This window comes from Lolium rigidum, chromosome 3 (assembly GCF_022539505.1).
Source record: "Lolium rigidum isolate FL_2022 chromosome 3, APGP_CSIRO_Lrig_0.1, whole genome shotgun sequence".
Classification (NCBI taxonomy): Eukaryota; Viridiplantae; Streptophyta; class Magnoliopsida; order Poales; family Poaceae; genus Lolium; species Lolium rigidum.
In genome coordinates this window covers 18,702,302-18,719,916 of record NC_061510.1, presented here as the reverse complement: position 1 = coordinate 18,719,916, position 17,615 = coordinate 18,702,302, and the positions used below count along the sequence as shown (strand labels likewise).

General features: G+C 48.0%; 1 protein-coding gene across 1 annotated transcript; it reads left to right on the top strand.

Annotated features, from left to right (window-relative positions):
* Positions 1-1,261: 1,261 nt before the first annotated feature.
* Positions 1,262-2,671, top strand: LOC124694913 (peroxidase P7-like). Its single transcript, XM_047227836.1, has 3 exons — positions 1,262-1,611; positions 1,716-1,910; positions 2,012-2,671. Exons 1-3 carry the CDS (start codon positions 1,366-1,368, stop codon positions 2,561-2,563), a joined length of 993 nt encoding a protein of 330 aa, XP_047083792.1. The 5' UTR covers positions 1,262-1,365; the 3' UTR covers positions 2,564-2,671.
* Positions 2,672-17,615: the final 14,944 nt, after the last annotated feature.

Sequence of the window (17,615 nt, the reverse complement as noted above, 5' to 3'; positions counted from 1 at the left end):
ACCCATGCTTGGGTGTACAAAATCCACGCCGAGCATCATGCTTGCGGCATCCACGGCGGCCGAAGCCACGGTGAAGTAGTACAAAATTGTTCTCTTCTATCTTCTTTATCGGGATCTCAAAGTGAATCAACGGTAGCTGAAACATCCACACTCATGATTGGGTGTACAAATGTATTTCCTTTTAGTTAATCAATTATAAGTTATAAGTCATTCAAAAGTATATCATCGAAAAGCTCTTTAAAATGTGCATCCGATCATCTATAATTGGGTGACTGAAAAGGTCTATTTTAAACTCCGAATTCATAGAGGTCCGCTGAAATGAACCCTGAACTTTAAATCCATGTCATTTGTACCCTGCACTTGAAAATCCCGATCCAAATCGAACCCTGAAGTTGTTTGGCACACCGGGAACACAACTATCCCGGCCGGGATTATAGGCTACTCTCACTGACATTGGTCCCAGCTGTCATGTCTATCTTCTTCACCCAATTATTATTTTTCCTTCACCCCAAATCGAGCCTTCATGGCCACACCATTGGAGCTCTCCTCGCCACGCTGGACCTCATCATCGGCACAAGTGGCGCGTCCCCCACCTAGCCTTGCCACCACGCGCGCCTAGAGTAGAAGTCACGAGCGGACCCATCTTAGTTCATCCCCATGCTAGTGTAGAGTCCAGAGACGGTGGTTGTGCCGGATGCAGGGGACAAATGTCGGGGCAGGTCCGGTCATCCCAAAAGCAGGGGAGAATTGTGGGGTTGGGGCGTGGCCGGCAGGCCGACAGTGAGAGAAATGATTTGAGATTTTCTTTTATTTCATGGAAAACTAGTCTAGGGTTCTATTTCGACCGGGATTCACCAATTCAAGGTACAAACGACCGGAATTTGAAATTCAGGGTTCATTTCGGCGAACATCTATGAATTCATTGTTTAAAATAGAATTTTTTTCTTTAGATGAATATAACTCATATTTAGTTGACTAAATTATTACTCAAAGTTTGCCTCGAATAACAAAGTAGCATTGTATTTTCAGAGGGAAGAAGTACCGGAATTAAAATTTAGCTTGAAAAGTGATTGTTTTATGCGGACAACTCGGCCTAGCACCGCATGAAGGCGGAACGGCGGATGCCGAGCCTGGTGGATGGTGGATGGAGTCGCCGAGTCGGTCGAGATTCCGTCCCACGCTCCCACGAAACTCTGTTACAAACGGCCACAATAAAATACAAGTAAATTGGATGCAGCTACGTACGTGCCACTAACTATGGCAGTGTCCCCACTTGAGACTTGAGAGTCCACTGCTGGTAAGGTAAACCGATCGGATTTGCGTCCTAGATCAGTCCCACCTTCTCCTTTCTCCGGTTGCCAAGCCATGGCCGCCTTCCCCTCCGTCGGGAGGCCCAGACGACCCTTCCTCCTGGCGGCGGCAGCGGCCGTAGCGGTGCTGCTTCACGCGCTCGCCCGCGGCGCCGACGCGCAGCTCTCGGCGGGGTTCTACTCGTCCAGCTGCCCCACCGTGCACGGCGTCGTCCGGCAGGTCATGTCGCAGGCCGTCATGAACGACACGCGCAGCGGCGCCGCCATCCTCCGCCTCTTCTTCCACGACTGCTTCGTCAGTGTACGTACGCCACACAATCGTAATCAATCGTCGCATCGATTCTGGATTAATCATTCATATTATTCCCCCCCTTTTGAACTGGACCGATTCCTTCCACTTCCCAGGGCTGCGACGCCTCGCTGCTGCTCGACGACACGCCCACCACGCCCGGCGAGAAGGGCGCCGGCCCCAACGCCGGCGGCTCCACCTTCGGCTTCGACGTCATCGACAACATCAAGACGCAGGTCGAGGCCGCCTGCCCCGGCGTCGTCTCCTGCGCCGACATCCTCGCCCTCGCCACGCGCGACAGCGTCAACCTGGTCAGCCCGCCCTCTCCCCGCCACCGCTCTCGCGCTACCTAGCTACTAGCAACTTCTCCCACGCGCAACGCTCACCGCTCAACACTCGTGCGTGCGTGCAGCTCGGCGGGCCGAGCTGGGCGGTGCCGCTCGGCCGGCGTGACGCGACGGTCCCCAACCCGGCCGACGCGGCGAAGCTACCCGGCCCAGACTCCGACCTCGCCGGCCTCGTGGCCGCCTTCGCAGACAAGGGCCTGACGCCGCGCGACCTCACCGCGCTGTCGGGCGCGCACACGGTGGGCATGGCGCGCTGCGTCCACTTCCGCACGCACGTCTACTGCGACGCCAACGTGAGCCCGGCGTTCGCGTCGCAGCAGCGCCAGGCGTGCCCGTCCTCGGGGGGCGACGCCAGCCTCGCGCCGCTCGACTCGCTCACCCCCAACGAGTTCGACAACGGCTACTACCGGGGACTCATGACCGGCGCCGGCCTCATGCGCTCCGACCAGGAGCTCTTCAACAACGGCCAGGTCGACTCGCTGGTGCGCCTCTACGGCACAAACCCGGCCGCCTTCTCCGCGGACTTCGCAGCGTCCATGATCAGGCTCGGGAACGTCGGCACGCTGACGGCGGCCAGCGGGGAGATCAGGATCGACTGCAGGAAGGTGAATTCATGATTTCATTACTACGTGTATAGAAGATCGTCACTTGTCAATTCGTTGAAATGGACATAACAGTGAATAGAAATGTGTCGAGCAATTAGTGAATTGATTGACTGATTATTATTCTCGCCTGAAGCTGTAGAGCCTTACTGTTGGCAAAACATAACATGCCTCACATGACACATCTTCATGAATTAGGAAATGGACAATACACATACTACATCACTACTAGTGATCACTTGCGGAATGGAGCAATTAAGCTTTGAGCACCAATTCACGGCTAGTCCAATTAGTGTTTCATTTTCGATTTTACGATCTTTGGAGGAAACTTCACTGTACAGTCTTTTGGAATGTCTGAATCGGGCACCTGAAAAGCCTAGTTTTCAACGCAGGGTTGATTGTACTCGAAAAAAAAAGCATTGCTATATGCGTACGCGCTTGTGGCCTTCTAATCAGTTGTTGGCGTCTTGGCCATACCCGTGAGCATCTTCCATCGGGCATTCGTGCTGCATTCCTGCTACAGATTTTCCGATTGATGCCGGCGGGACGCATACGTCGACGCCCTGCATGATGCGGTTCACGAACGGCTCTGAAACGTCTGGAAAGTGACTTGCCACCGAGCAAATGCGGCCGAATTGTCTCTAGTTTTAGGCGTGCGCTGCGCTGTCCAGCTGGGCCAAGATATGCAGATAGCCGTTCTTTGATTGGTACATGGCCGACTAAATTTGTTCAATCCTTGTTGGTCCATCCATGATTATATGCCCTTGGCGATGAAGATTCTGTTTGACGGATGTTTATTAGCGCATAGTTTTGTGTTTCTGTGGACACCCTTTTTCGGATAAGTTGGTCCAACCTGCCATCACTTGTTACTATTGATAGATTGCGTAATATGATTGTATTGATATGCGGTAATTGGTGATTCTTGGACTGTTTATATAGTAGAGAAGACTAGCCATCTGTTTTCTGAAACGGTACCGCTCTCTCGTGTCGCCCCCTCCAGGCGACGGGGAGGGCGAACCCTAACCCGCCGCCGCAGCGCGCCCCTCCCTCTCCCCCTCCTCCTCGCCGTCCTCGGAGGTGCCGCCGGCGAAGCAAGCGGCGCCGGTGATGGGGGCGGCGGGGATCTGAGCCCTCAGCCCCCGCGCGGTTACTAGCTGGAGGAACTCCGCGCCGGGATCTCCGTTGCCGCTGCTGTGCCGCTCGGTGGACTCCTCCTGGTGGTCTGCTAGTGGTCTGCTGCGGTGGGGCTCCGGTAGCCAGGGCGGCGGCCCTGGGTGGGTGGACGGCGCCGGCCCTGCGGCAGGGGGCGTCCGTGGTGGGTGCGGTCCGTCTTCCTCGGCCGCGCGGGCGGTGGGGAGACGGCGGCCGTGGTTCGCGGAGTGGTGGCTGGCCCTTGCTCCAAACCTGTGGAGGAAGCCTGCTCCTACCCGATCTGCAAACCCCTGCCAATCCCGGATCTTGGTGGCCTCTGGCCGCCGGATCTAGGGGCCCCGGCAGGTGGGTGGGTGCTGGTGTGTGGTGCTGGGGGAAACCCTTGGTCAACCTGGCTGGCCACGACGAGGACGACGCCGCTGGCGCCGGCCCCCTTCATGAAGGTCTCGTTGAGGTAACACCCTGGCTAACCCCTTCTCTAACTGGGCGAAAGCCCTGGTTCTCCGTGCGGATGGCGGCGGCGTTGATGCGTCGTTCCCCTTCTTGGAGGCGCCATCCGGGGAACCGCAGAGGTGTAGGCTTTGCAGCTGTGTTTGGTGGTGGCCGTGGCGACATTTCTTGCTTGGTGTTGCCCTCGCCCGTGTCGTCTGTCAAGTGCTTGGTCTGGTGTCTGGCCGCGAAAAGGCCATTGGTTGCTGGTTGACGCCCTCGCCTGGGCGAGAGGGGAAAGGGTTCCCCTCTACGACAACAATGGCGGTTTGGCAGACGCGTCTACAGACTTTGGTGGTCTTGTTCAACATGGGGTGGTGGCGTCCCTTCCGTCGCTTCTTCATGGGTGCGTCTTCGTCCGGCAGCTTCGGTACGATGTTGCGGTGGTGCCTATGGTGGTGGTGGTCTCGGTGAAGCTTTCTGGACGCTTATGGTGGATTCTCCCCCGGCAGCCTAGTCGCCTTAGGTCCGCCGTGTTCTTGGGGAAGCTCGCTTTGCCTCCCGATGGTTCGACGCCCTTCGAACCGGGGCGAGGGCTCAGGAGTCCTTTCCGAAGGTGAAGTCGGTGGAGCTCGGGTCTAGTTGTTCGGCTGGAGTTGATGTCGGCGTGTTCCCGGCTGCCTTCTCCTCAACCTCGCTGCCTTAGGAGCCTTCTCGGTGTCGTGCTGTGGTCTAGGCATCTCTAGGTGTGTTTCTGGTGTATCCTTAGTCTGTTTGGTGCCTGTTCCTGTAAGCCGTTTTGTAAGCACTCTTGTATCTGCCGTATGTGGCTTTATTAATTTAAAGCTGGGCCTTTAGCCTTATGTTTAAAAAAGTAGAGAAGACTTGAAGAGCAAGAAGCCTATTAGAGATAGATCTAGGTTATAATCATAAACTACCTAATATAACTAAACGTAATATACTCTAACACCCCACCCCCCCACCCCCCGCACTGTCAACATCGAGCGCGACAATGTTGAAACTGGAGCGTATGTGGACGAAGGACGTAGGATGGAGTCCTTTGGTAAAAATATCCGCAAATTGTGCACTTGTTGGAACATGCAGAACACGAACTTCTCCAAGAGCAACTTTTTCCCGAACAAAGTGAATATCGATCTCGATGTGCTTGGTATGGAGATGCTGCACAGGATTAGAGGCCATATAGACGGCTGAAATGTTGCCGCAGTAGACAATAGTGGCGTGCTCGATGGGGCGCTGGAGTTCCACAAGTAGTTGGCGAATCCAAACTGCTTCAGCAACAACATGCGCAACCGCCCTGTATTCCGCTTCAGCCGAAGACCGAGATACTGTAACCTGCCTTTTCGATGACCAAGAAACAAGATTATCACCCAAATAAGCACAAAAGCCGGATGTGGATCATCGAGTGTCTAGACACCCTGCCCAGTCTGCATCAGACTAAACTGTCAAGCTTGTTGGGGAAGATGAGTTAAGTAATAAGCCATGATCAAGAGTTCCTTTTAAGTAGCGAAGAATCTTTTTGACATGAGAAAGATGAGGTAAACGAGGATCATGTATATAGAGACATGCTTGCTGAATAGAATAAGAGATGTCGGGTCGAGTGAGAGTAGCATATTGTAAAGCACCAGTGAGACTATGATATAAGGTTGGATCTGGAACAGGATCACCGTCAGCCGGGAGTTTAGTGCCAACATCAGCCGGTGTACGACAGGGTTGACAGTCAATCATGCCAGCTCGGTTTAAGAGATCAATAATATATTGTCGTTGAGAAAGAAAAATAGTAGAAGATGTTCTAGTGGCAGTGACACCAAGAGAATGATGAAGTGATCCTAAATCAGTCATAGAAAATTCTTTGTTAAGAAGAGTGATGATATGTTTAAGAAAAGAATGAGAGGACGCTGTAATAACAATTTCATCTACGTATAAAAGAAGATATGCCATGTGAGAGGAAGATTGGAAAATAAAGAGAGATGTCTCACATTTAGAAGGGATAAAACCAGTAGTTTGAATGAATGTAGCAAATCGTTGAAACCAAGCACGAGGAGCTTGTTTAAGAACATAGAGGGATTTCTTGAGAAGACAGACAAGATTTGGATTAGAGGAATCTTCAAATCCAGATGGTTGTTGACAATAAACGGTTTTATTTAGAGTACCATTAAGAAATGCATTTTTAACATCAAGTTGATGAATAGGCGAAGACGCAGAAACTGCAAGATTGAGGATGATGCGAATAGTGCTTGGCTTGACAACAGGGGAGAAGTTTTCATCAAAATCAATTCCTTGTTGTTGAGAAAAACCTCTGCAAACCCAACGAGCCTTGTAGCGAGCCAAAGACCCATCGGAGTTATACTTATGACGAAATACCCAATTCCCCGAGACAATATTGGCACCGGATGGTTTAGGAACGAGAGTCCATGTATTATTTTGAATAAGAGCATCAAATTCATCTTTCATGGACGAGTGCCATAATGGATCAAGAAGAGCACGTTTGTAGGAGCTTGGGATATGTGAGATCGATAGAGTAGCTGAGAGATTGAGAAAACGTCGGGGAATATGAAAACCCTTTTTACCACGAGTACACATGACATGATCATTGGTAGGGATAGGTATGGGAACAACATTAGGAGGAAGTGAATTAGTGGCTGGAGAAGAAGATGTAGTGGACGTGGGAGAGACTGAGTTAGAGGACGTGGTGACAGGAGAGTCTGCCGCGGCAGGAGAAGGTGACGCGACGGGGTGCCGCGGGCTCTCGGCAGGAGGTGGTGCTGCCGCGGCAGGGGGCTCGGCTGCCACGGCGGGAGTTTCGGTAGGCACGAAAATATAACGCGCCATGGGGGTAGGTGACGGTGAAATAGAATTAGGGATCGGCGGGGACTGAACGACAGAAAAGGGGAAAGTATTTTCATCGAAGGTGACATGAAGGGATATAAGAACACGACCAGAGGAAGGATCAAAACATCGCGATGCTTTGTGATCATCGGATGGACCTAAGTATATGCATGGAAAAGATCTTGGAGCTAGTTTATCGGCGGCGGTAGAGGAGATGTTAGGAAAACATAGACAGCCAAAAACACGCAACTCAGAATAATCGGGGTGAGATAGAAAGAGAGATTGAAAGGAAGAATAAAGAGGACATGTTTTAGTTGGTCGTATGTTTAAAAGATATGTGGCTGTCCGTAGAGGCTCTGCCCAAAAACGTGGTGGAAGAGATGATTGGATTAGTAGGGTGCGTAAGATGTCGTTGATAGAACGAAGAGAACGTTCTGCCTTGCCATTTTGAGGAGATGTGTATGGACAGGAAAAACGAAAAAGGATGCCTTGGGAGAGAAAGAAATTTTGATTTTGGTTATTATCAAATTCTTTTCCATTGTCACATTGGATGAAACGAATTGGGAGACCAAAGTGAGTTAGAACATATTGCCTAAAATTAATGAGAAGTTTGTGAACATCAGATTTGGCACGAAGAGGGAAGGTCCAAAGATAATGAGAGTAATCATCTAAAATAACAAGATAATATTTGAACCCTGAAACACTTGGGACGGGAGAGGTCCATAAATCACAATGTAATAATTCAAATGGAAAAGTACTAGATGTAGTTGATGTGCCAAAAGGTAATTTAATTTGTTTGCCGCATTGACATGCATTACAAATAGAGGGATCATGAGAAGAACTAGAACTAGGGATGCTAAACTCTTGCAGCATGGATGACACTGTAGTTTTATTGGGGTGACCGAGACGACGATGCCATAGGTTGGCGGAGGCAATCATGGCTTGAGGTGTGGAGGTGGGTGCGCCATGGAGAGGATAGAGATCGCCCGAACTATTCTAACGAGCGAGGACCGCCCCCGTTTTCAGATCCTTCACAGATAAACCAAAGGGATCAAATTCTATGGAAACAGTATTGTCAATGGTGACTTGACGAACAGAAATCGGATTTTTAATTAATGATGGAGCAATTAAAATATTTTGAAGGATAAAATTTGGTAGATTTTTAAAATTTGTGTTTGGATTAATGATATAAGAGTGACCGGTGCATGAGATTGGAATAGAGGATCCATCGCCAATGGTGATGGTAGAAAAGGGAGATGAGGAACAAGCTCACAGAAAATCCATGTTTGAAGACATATGCGAGGAAGCACCAGAATCAAAAATCCAATCCGTACCTTCATGGTTGTTGAGTGTGAAATTGTTCATGGCAGCGAGGAAGGCGGCTTGGTCCCAGCTTGGTGGAGCGGTTGACGGAGCGGGAGACGCAGTCATGTACCGAAGAGCCGGAGGAGCATGGTACATGTGGGGCAGCGACGTCGGCGGATCCATGTATTGCTGCGGCGACAGCATGTAAGTCGGTGAAGCCTGGGCGGTGTAGACCTGCTGCGGAGGACGAGGTGCGAGAAGCCCGGGTGCGCTGATGGAGGGGCGGAGGCCGGGACTCCAGTGCCCGGTGTAGGCCGGTGGGGCGCCGTACGGAGAGGGGGCGGACCAGGGCATCGGCCAGGCCTGAATGAGACCCGTCCATGGGTCATGCTGCGGCGGCCAAGGGGCCATGGCGGAGGGCGGTGGCGGCGCTGGTAATGTTGGCGCGGGTGGAGCTGGTGCAGGAGCAGGTGGCCACGGCGGAGGAGTCGGCGCTAGAGCGGGTGGCCGATATACAGGATTTTGGCCGCGGTAGTTGGGGCTCGGACGCCATCCAGGAGGGGCCGTCAGTGGTGTAGAAGGAGTAGGCCGTAGGGGCGGGCGAAGCGCCGTGTGAAACACCTGCGGAGGACGTGCGGCCTTGCGAGCTTGATTCTGAGCTTCGAGTTGCAAAATAGATCGCACTTCGGCGAAAGTTGTGTAAGGTTTCAGCAGCGGGATGAAGGCGACTTGCTTCTCAAATTGATCGCTGAGACCAACGAGAAGGGCGTTGATGAGGGTGCGGTCGGATCACCGAGTTCCCGAAGTTCGTCACCGATGGCCTTGATGCGTTGGCAGAAGACATTGACGGGGGAGTCGCCTTGAGTGCTGGTGCGGAGATCAATGTGAAGAGCGTTGACACGCGAGTCGGAGTTGTCCTGAAAGAGTTGCTGAAGGGCGGCCCATAGTTGGGCAGCCGTGGCGTCGTCGGTGGAGACCAGGTTGAAGAGCTCGGTGGAGATCCTGGTGTAGATCCATTGGATGACGGTGAGGTCGTCCTTGACCCAGCATGGATCGGCGGGCTGAGGTATCGAGGCAAGTTTGATGTGATCTCGGAGGCCGCAGCGACCGAGATGAACATGGAAGAGGTGGCGCCAATGGTAAAAGTTATGCCTGGAGAGATCGAGGACGATCGGGACGAACGGAGAAACGTCGGCGATCGTGTCGGCTAGGGTAAGTTGTGGGGGCTGTGAATTTTGTTGGCGATTTTGGTGGAGAGTAGAGGTAGAGGAACAAGATAGATCAGCGCTGGCGCCGGCGCGCGCCTCGGCCGCGGTCCAGAGTGGACGCGACTGCGACGGCGGCGGAGTGGGCGGAGCCATCTAGGTGCGGAAAACCTAGGCGTCTGATACCATGATAGATTGCGGAATATGATTGTATTGATATGCGGTAATTGGTGATTACATTGAGCCTCTTGGGCTGTTTATATAGTAGAGAAGACTTTGAGGGCAAGAAGCCTAGTACAGATAGATCTAGGTTACAATCATAAACTACCTAATATAACTAAACATAATATACTCTAACAACTATGCTCCGAAACGCTCCCCCCGGGTCGTCCGCGTGGACGACTCCAGAGGTCCACAACCCTGGCCACCTTGTAGACGTGTTGTCCTGGCCGTCGCTGCCGCCAGTGGCGGCGGTGGTGGTAGCCGACCGTCGAAGATGGGCGGCGCACCGGCGGCCGTTCCTTCGCGCGCAGAGATGGTGCCATGTTGTGCGTGCATTCGGGGTCGGGGGGGGGGCTAGGATGTGTAGTTGACCATGGAGGCATGGTGGTACGGCCAGGTGCAGTTTGTGGGACGCCGACGAAATCCGCGCGGGGCAAGCCAATCTGGACTAGTTATGTGCTGCTCACACGGCAAGGCGGCGTTGGGCATCGGGATCATGGGGCGGCGCGCTCAGGCTCCGGGAGCTGCGGCGGGTGGAGCGAGCCTGCTCTAGGCCCAATCTAGGCCCGGGTTTCGGGTCGAGCAAATGTCTGTTGATGGTCTACGCTGCGGCTGGCGGTCGGGCGCTCTCTGTTCGGATTCTTGTTAGTTCGTCTCCTCCTCGGCCGCCGGGCGCCGGTGGCGTGGGGGCTGCGCGTGCGGTTTTCAATAAAGGGGGTTATCCTAGGGTTCCACTTCTGGGAAGATGGTGACCTTTCTGAGGTTGGTCCTTCTTTATCTAGCTGGAGTGGTGAATTCTGGAAGGCTTCGTCGGTGAATGTAACAGTGCATCTTATGCCTGGAATTTGCTGGATCGGCTGGTATTCAATCGTGGGCACTCATGCTTCTATTTAGACCGGTTGGTTCTAAAGGGAGCGGCGCTAAGATCTTTTCGGTGTTGCCATCAGATGATATTCTAGTTCATGGTGAGATCAGGGGTGGAGAATATCATGAAGGCTGGATTGAAGGACTAGCAATTGTGGTTCCAGCCTCTGCGATGTTGAGGGACTTGCTTGGTGCTCCGGGTTACGCAATAGTAGTATGCAAGTGGGGGTGGCAGCAGTGGTGTAGCTAGGATTGAAGCAAGCCCGGGCCAAAAATTAAGGATAAAAATCAATTACAAAAAACTCTTGTAATAGCGCAATTTTTTTACTTTGGGGAGTTGATTCAGTTTGATTAGCATTTTTGCTTTGAGGAATTTCTTCAGATTGATGCTTTCTATGATGAGATGGATGGAAAATATCGCTTCATCTTCTATTCCTAAACTTGAAATCAATTACAAACAATTGTTAAACTATATTTAGTCATCCTCTATTCGACTATTCCCACTTGCCATCCCTCATTACATGTCTATTTGTTAAACAAAAAGTTACCCGACAGTTGGAGATCGATCAACTCAACACTCAACAGCATAGGGCTAGAAATCCGGCGGGGCAGCGGGCAGTGGCCTAGGGCGGGGATGCGGGGCGATGCAGCGGGCAGTGGCCTAGGGCGGGGACGCGGGGCGATGCAGCAGTGACGGAGCCCAGAGGTGGCGCCGCGGCGGCAAGTATGCAGGCAGGCAGGGGCGACCGGTGTGGGTGTCACTACCTTTAAAAATCTTTAAAGGCAATAAAAAAAGTGTTGTATCAAATCCTGTAGGAAAAAATCATTTAAGGCACAATTTTAAAGTGCCCCTAAAAATAGATTTTTTGAGGCACTATTGAAAATGCCTTTAAAAATAGATTTTTTGAGGCACTTTTAAATCTGCCTTACATTATAATTTGTGGCACTATTGAAAATGCTTTAAAAAATAGATTTTTTAAGGCACTATTGAAAATGCCCTTGAATCAATATTAGTCATTATGCCATAATGCCTCTAAAAATAATTGTAGGCATTATATAATATGCCTCTAAGAACAATTAAAGGCAATAATTTGCAGGCACCTAAAACATGAATTCAAGCTCACATTGTACGTAAATTTCATATATATTATGATAAACAACTAATTATTACGGAGCAGACATATATATGGCTTTTATCGATTCAAAACATCACAAAGTTCTATTGTTTGCAACATTCAATTCAAGTTACATGACTGAATTCAGTCAATTTGGAACTATAAATTCTTAGCTGTTGCAATTATACAAGCTTGTACATGCTTCATGTTAGCATCTAACGACATATTGGCCGAGTATCTCGCTCCATCCTTTCCTCGTGCCGGTTCATCTCATCCTGGAAAAATAATATTTAAGCGTTATTTAGCATTGAAACAGCAGGAGCATAAATACCATATAAATAACTGGTATAATCTATCTTCTCCATGTAAGTACACATCAATAACGAACTTACAGTCCAACTGGAGAACAAAATAAAGCATTCTATATAACAAACCAACCCATGATTCCCCAAATTCGACACCAAATCAACTACCCAAGCATTGACTGATCAGCATGCATATATGGCAAGTATTTGAGGTTTCAGCCTACATACCTGAGATAACTTATGGCATCCTCTGTAGTAATCTTACGAAAATCCTAGGCCACGCAATGCGTTTTGCTTGAGCATTCCCCAGTGACAAACAATGACCAATGATATTGAGGAAAAGAAGTGGAATAAGTAACTAAAGTACCACTTGGTCTTTTGTTGAACAAGTGGAAGGGACTCGTAGTTCCCAGAACTAGCATTATTTATCATAAGTATTACAGCACTCAATCACGGTGTACAAATTTGAGAGATAAAGCATTATGTTCAGAAATGAGATTATTTAAACAGCATAACAAGACCACAATACAATATTCATGTGAGATGAGACACCTGCATATATCCATTGAAGTTGTTATGAAGAAAATATTAATGATTTTGATTCTGGTTTCCTCAGTTGATTCAGTTGCAGGAACTAGAGGTTGTTAGATGGAGGGAACTTACAACCTTGAGAGTCAACTCGAGTCCGGTTTGTTCGTGCTTTTTGGCCATGGATCACAGTGCCTATGTCTCTTGAAATACATATTTTCCTGGTGTTTTACCAATCCCAGATTTGTACTGCAAAGTAGAATGTTTGAGTTAGCACTATAACAACATAGCAGGTTAGCAGGTGGAAATCACAATTATGTCAAGTACTGAAATTATTGACAGTTTACAGAAAAATTATGATATAAACTCGAGCCAAATAAAATCTCATAGCACACCCAATCCCAACAGTCAGCGATTAGTTGCATTACAAGTTTATTTGGTCTATCTTTTGGCTCCCGGGAGCATTTGCTCCCGGTTTTTTCGAAAAATTAAAATAAATCGAAAACTTGTCAAAAAAATTCCGGAAAAAAATCATGCATGTAACTGACCATGGCATGCAGCACCGTGTAAAATTTCGTTGCAAAATGTCATTGTATGCGCCCTGGACAAAAATGACAAATTTCTGACATGAAATGAGATCCAAAAATATAAATCTTAGATCTGGAAATTTGTCATTTTTGCCCAGGACGCATACGATGACATTTCGCAGCGACGTTTCACAAGGTGGTGCGTGCCATTGTCAGATACGTGCATAATTTTTTTCAGAATTTTTTGAAAAGTTTTGAAAAACAAAATTTGCTCCCCAAAAATCTGGGAGCAAATGCTCCCGGGAGCCAAGATGAATTTCCGATTCATATGGTGCCAATTCAACAACAACAAAGAAACATGTTATCTAGAGACTGTAACATGCCCAACCTGACATCTAGTACACACGCATAAATTCACATGACAATGTCAGTCTATAACATCTAAGCATAGTGAAGTTAATAGTGAGTACATATAATTATATTTAATCAGATCAAGACGTACATATCGTCTACAGAAGATGCGAAACGGAAATAATGATATTCAGTGGGTTGACATTTTAATTTTGGTAAGCACGATCTCACAATTATTTGTGGTATACTTTAGCCAGAATCAATAGGCAATTCACTGGAAGTATGATATGTGCCAGAATATCCAGTTTTTACCTTGATACCCACAGGGTTAGCAATGCCTCTGAGAAACTGCACATGGGCACCATCAAGCTGGCTAGAACGCTCGCCACGCCACAAGAAATGGGAAGACCAGTCATAATAGAGACCAGAGGTGGAATCCCCAGGAGTAATTATTATTAAGTATTATAGAACACGTGTATAGGATTAAGCATACATGATTTTTTTACAAACAGATGCCCTGCTACAGAATATCACAAACACCTTGTGAGCATACACTACTTTAGCCCTGCCAGTCCCAAATTTCTGAGATAATTACAAAAACCCACCACAATTGCGGCTAGGGTTTCAAAAAACCACCACCTTTCATATTTTTGACAGAAAACCACCGGTTTGGTGTAATAGCGTGACAAATACCCACCATTTCGTGAAATGAGGATGGTTTAGCGGGTTAAGCACCAAATTGACAGGTGGGGCCCACTGTCAGGCTGACGTGGCAAGTGTCGGAGATCTATGTACTGTACTGTAAAGTGGTGGTTTTCTGTCATCTCTGTATTGTACTGTAAAGTGGTGGTTTTCTGTCATCTCTGTACTGTAAAGTGGTGGTTTTCTGTCATCTCTGTACAGTACTGTAAAGTGGTGGTTTTTTGTCATATATGTACTGTAAAGTGGTGGTTTTCTGTCATCTCTGACACTTGCCACGTCAGCCTGACAGTGGGCCCCACCTGTCAATTTGGTGCTTAACCCGCTAAACCGTCCTCATTTCACGAAGTGGTGGGTATTTGTCACGCTGTTACACCAAACCGGTGGTTTTTCTGTCAAAAAATATGAAAGGTGGTGGTTTTTTGAAACCCTAGCCGCAATTGTGGTGGGTTTTTGTAAATTTCTCACTTTTTTCACCGAAGAGGGGTGGGAGAGCCCGACTAGTTTAGCATAAAGGTAAAGGGGTTTTCGGTAAATACGTATGCATTTTTCAGGCACTTTCGAATTTGCCTCAAAATATCATGTTTTTGCAGGCAGGAATTGAAAAATGCCTCTAAAATATATTTTTCTAGGCAGTTTATAAAAATGCCTCTAAGAAAGTGCCCAAAAAAATCAACCGTGACATAGTGTGTGTCGCCGTGCAACGACGTAGCTGCGAAGATTGATCCCTTCACATATCGCGTGGGGGAGTTGCGTCAACGGGCGCAGTGCATGGCTGGGGCGAGATTGGAGGCGAAACGACAGTTCCACGATTTGGTGACTTGGGCCTTACCTGGCCTGCGCCCCGGGCCACTATTTTTTCCGGTAGAGGTAAGAGGAAACTTTTCCAGCTGCCCTGGGCCTGGCTCCGCCCCTGATGGGGCAGGAGGTACCCCGTTGGCGGTTCTCGATGATACATGTATACTTACAATGATAAGAACTTATTTGGAACCTAAGTTGAGTAGCATGAGTTTTAGGTACTCATATTCAAGGGGCACGAGGTTTTCAACTTGTGATTTGTCAAGCATATAGATCATATTTGCCCTCACATTAACTTTAACTATTCAAGATGCTTATGATAGGGGCAATGAGAGCTCAAAGCTAATGAGTACCATACTTTTTGGAAGGTTTATAAAACTTGTTAATCTTGCTTACTCTACAAAGATTCTTTCTTTTACTTTTATGTTGAGTCTTCATCTTCTTCTATATGCACCAATTAAGAGAGCATAGTTATCATTCTTAGTGCAATGTGCATAGTCCCAAATTATTATTGATTGATTCATGATTATGTTATTGCTTGTTCTCAAATTACTTGCATCTAGTCACCCTTTGAACTTTAAAGGTGTCCTAGCATTTATGTTTTGCTACTTCATAAAGGACATGTTGAGTACCACTTTGCTATGTTTTCTCTATGCTCATAAACAAATAGTTGCTTTCAATACACAATTATTCATGATCCTTTGTTTGAGTTACTTCTCATGTTATAACATAGTAGCTAAGTTCTATTGTTAGAATTATATCTATCATGCCTATGTTTAGAGTACTTTGATCCCAACTAACAATTCTTTACAATAGCTTGATCAAGATTGTGTTGTCTTCATGTCACCTTAAAAATTATTTTGTTAGCACTTACCTACTCGAGGACGAGCAGCAATTAAGCTTGGGGATGCTGATACGTTGCAAACGTATCTATAATTTTTGATGCTCCATGCTTGTTTTACACCAATTTATATATGATTTGCTCATACTTTGTTGCACCTTTATACATTTTCGGCACTAACCTATTAACAAGATGTCATAGTGCCAGTTCCCTGTTTTCTGTTGTTTTGTATTTCAGAAAAGTTGTACAGGAAAGAATTGGACGAAACAAAAGCTAGGGTCAATATTTTTCTGTAACAAAGACAGAATTCAGAGGGGGGGTGTCGGAGAAGTGGCGCAGGGTGGCCAGACCACACCTTGGTGCGGCCTGGCCTGGGCCCGTACCAAGGGGTGGTGTGGGCCCCCTGGCCTCCACCGACCCCTCCCTTCCGCATATTTATTCACGATCTCGGGAAAAACCTAAACACCCGAGCCTCCATCCACGAAAAGTTCCGTCGCGGCCGCCATCACAGACCCTAGCTCGGGAGGGTTCTGAAGCTCTTTCCGGCACCCTGCCGGAGGGGGAAATCATCGCCGGAGGCATCTACATTGCCATGCCCACCTCTGAAGTGATGCGTGAGTAGTTCATTGCTGGACTATGGGTCCATAGAAGTAGCTAGATGGTTGTCTTCTCCAATTTTTGCCTCATGTTTAGATCTTGTGAGCTGCCCTACATGATCAAGACCATCCTTATGTAATGCTGCATGTTGTGTTTGTTGGGATCCGATGAATATTGAATACTATGTTGAGATTGATTATATATTCTTATCATTGTTATTTGTGAGCTTGCATGCTCTCTGTTGCTAGTAGATACTCTGTCCAAGTAGATGCTTGTGACTCCAAGAGGGGTATCTATGCTCGATAGTAAGTTCATGCCTCTAGTTTTCTCGAAAAGTGACAATAACTTATAAGATTGTAGATGTGCTCTTGCTACTAGGGAGAAAACAACAATGTTTTATCCGAGGGTAATTCTATTTCATGCTGGGCGTTTGAGTATACCCGAATTTTCGGGTTGGGTAATTCGGGCACTGTGAAATTTGGGTTTCTAGAAAAGCCACCCGAAATTCCTGCATTTTTTTCGAAACCCGACAGTTCGGGTACCCGGAATTTCGGGTCCGGGTCCGGATAGTCCCGAACAACCCGATATGCAACACGGTGAACAGAAAGTTAGAATACTAGATAAATTTGACAAGTTACTGCAGTATTTTAGCAGCAATTCTGCACCATTTTAGCAGCCATTATGCACCATTTCGACAGCATAACAACAAATCTATAATACCCAGCAGTACAGGGAAATGACAGCAAAACAAAGAATTTGGGCAGCACTTTTGCATTTTTGTCAACACTCAACATTCAAGATTTAACAACATAACATCACTTATGCTCAAGTATGAGTGCATGCGTGTAACACAAAATCAAATGCATAACAGGCTACAGGCTAATCAGTGCATAACAGTTTAAATAGATAACATTCAATAGATAGGCAAGCTGTAGGATAACGTTGCATAGAAAACAAAAATTTTCCTACCGCGAACACGCAATCCAAGCCAAGATGCAATCTAGAAGACGGTAGCAACGAGGGGGTATCGAGTCTCACCCTTGAAGAGATTCCAAAGCCTACAAGATGAGGCTCTTGTTGCTGCGGTAGACGTTCACTTGCCGCTTGCAAAAGCGCGTAGAAGATCTTGATCACGATCGGTTCCGGCGCCACGAACGGGCAGCACCTCCGTACTCGGTCACACGTTCGGTTGTTGATGAAGACGACGTCCACCTCCCCGTTCCAGCGGGCAGCGGAAGTAGTAGCTCCTCTTGAATCCGACGGCACGACGGCGTGGTGTCGG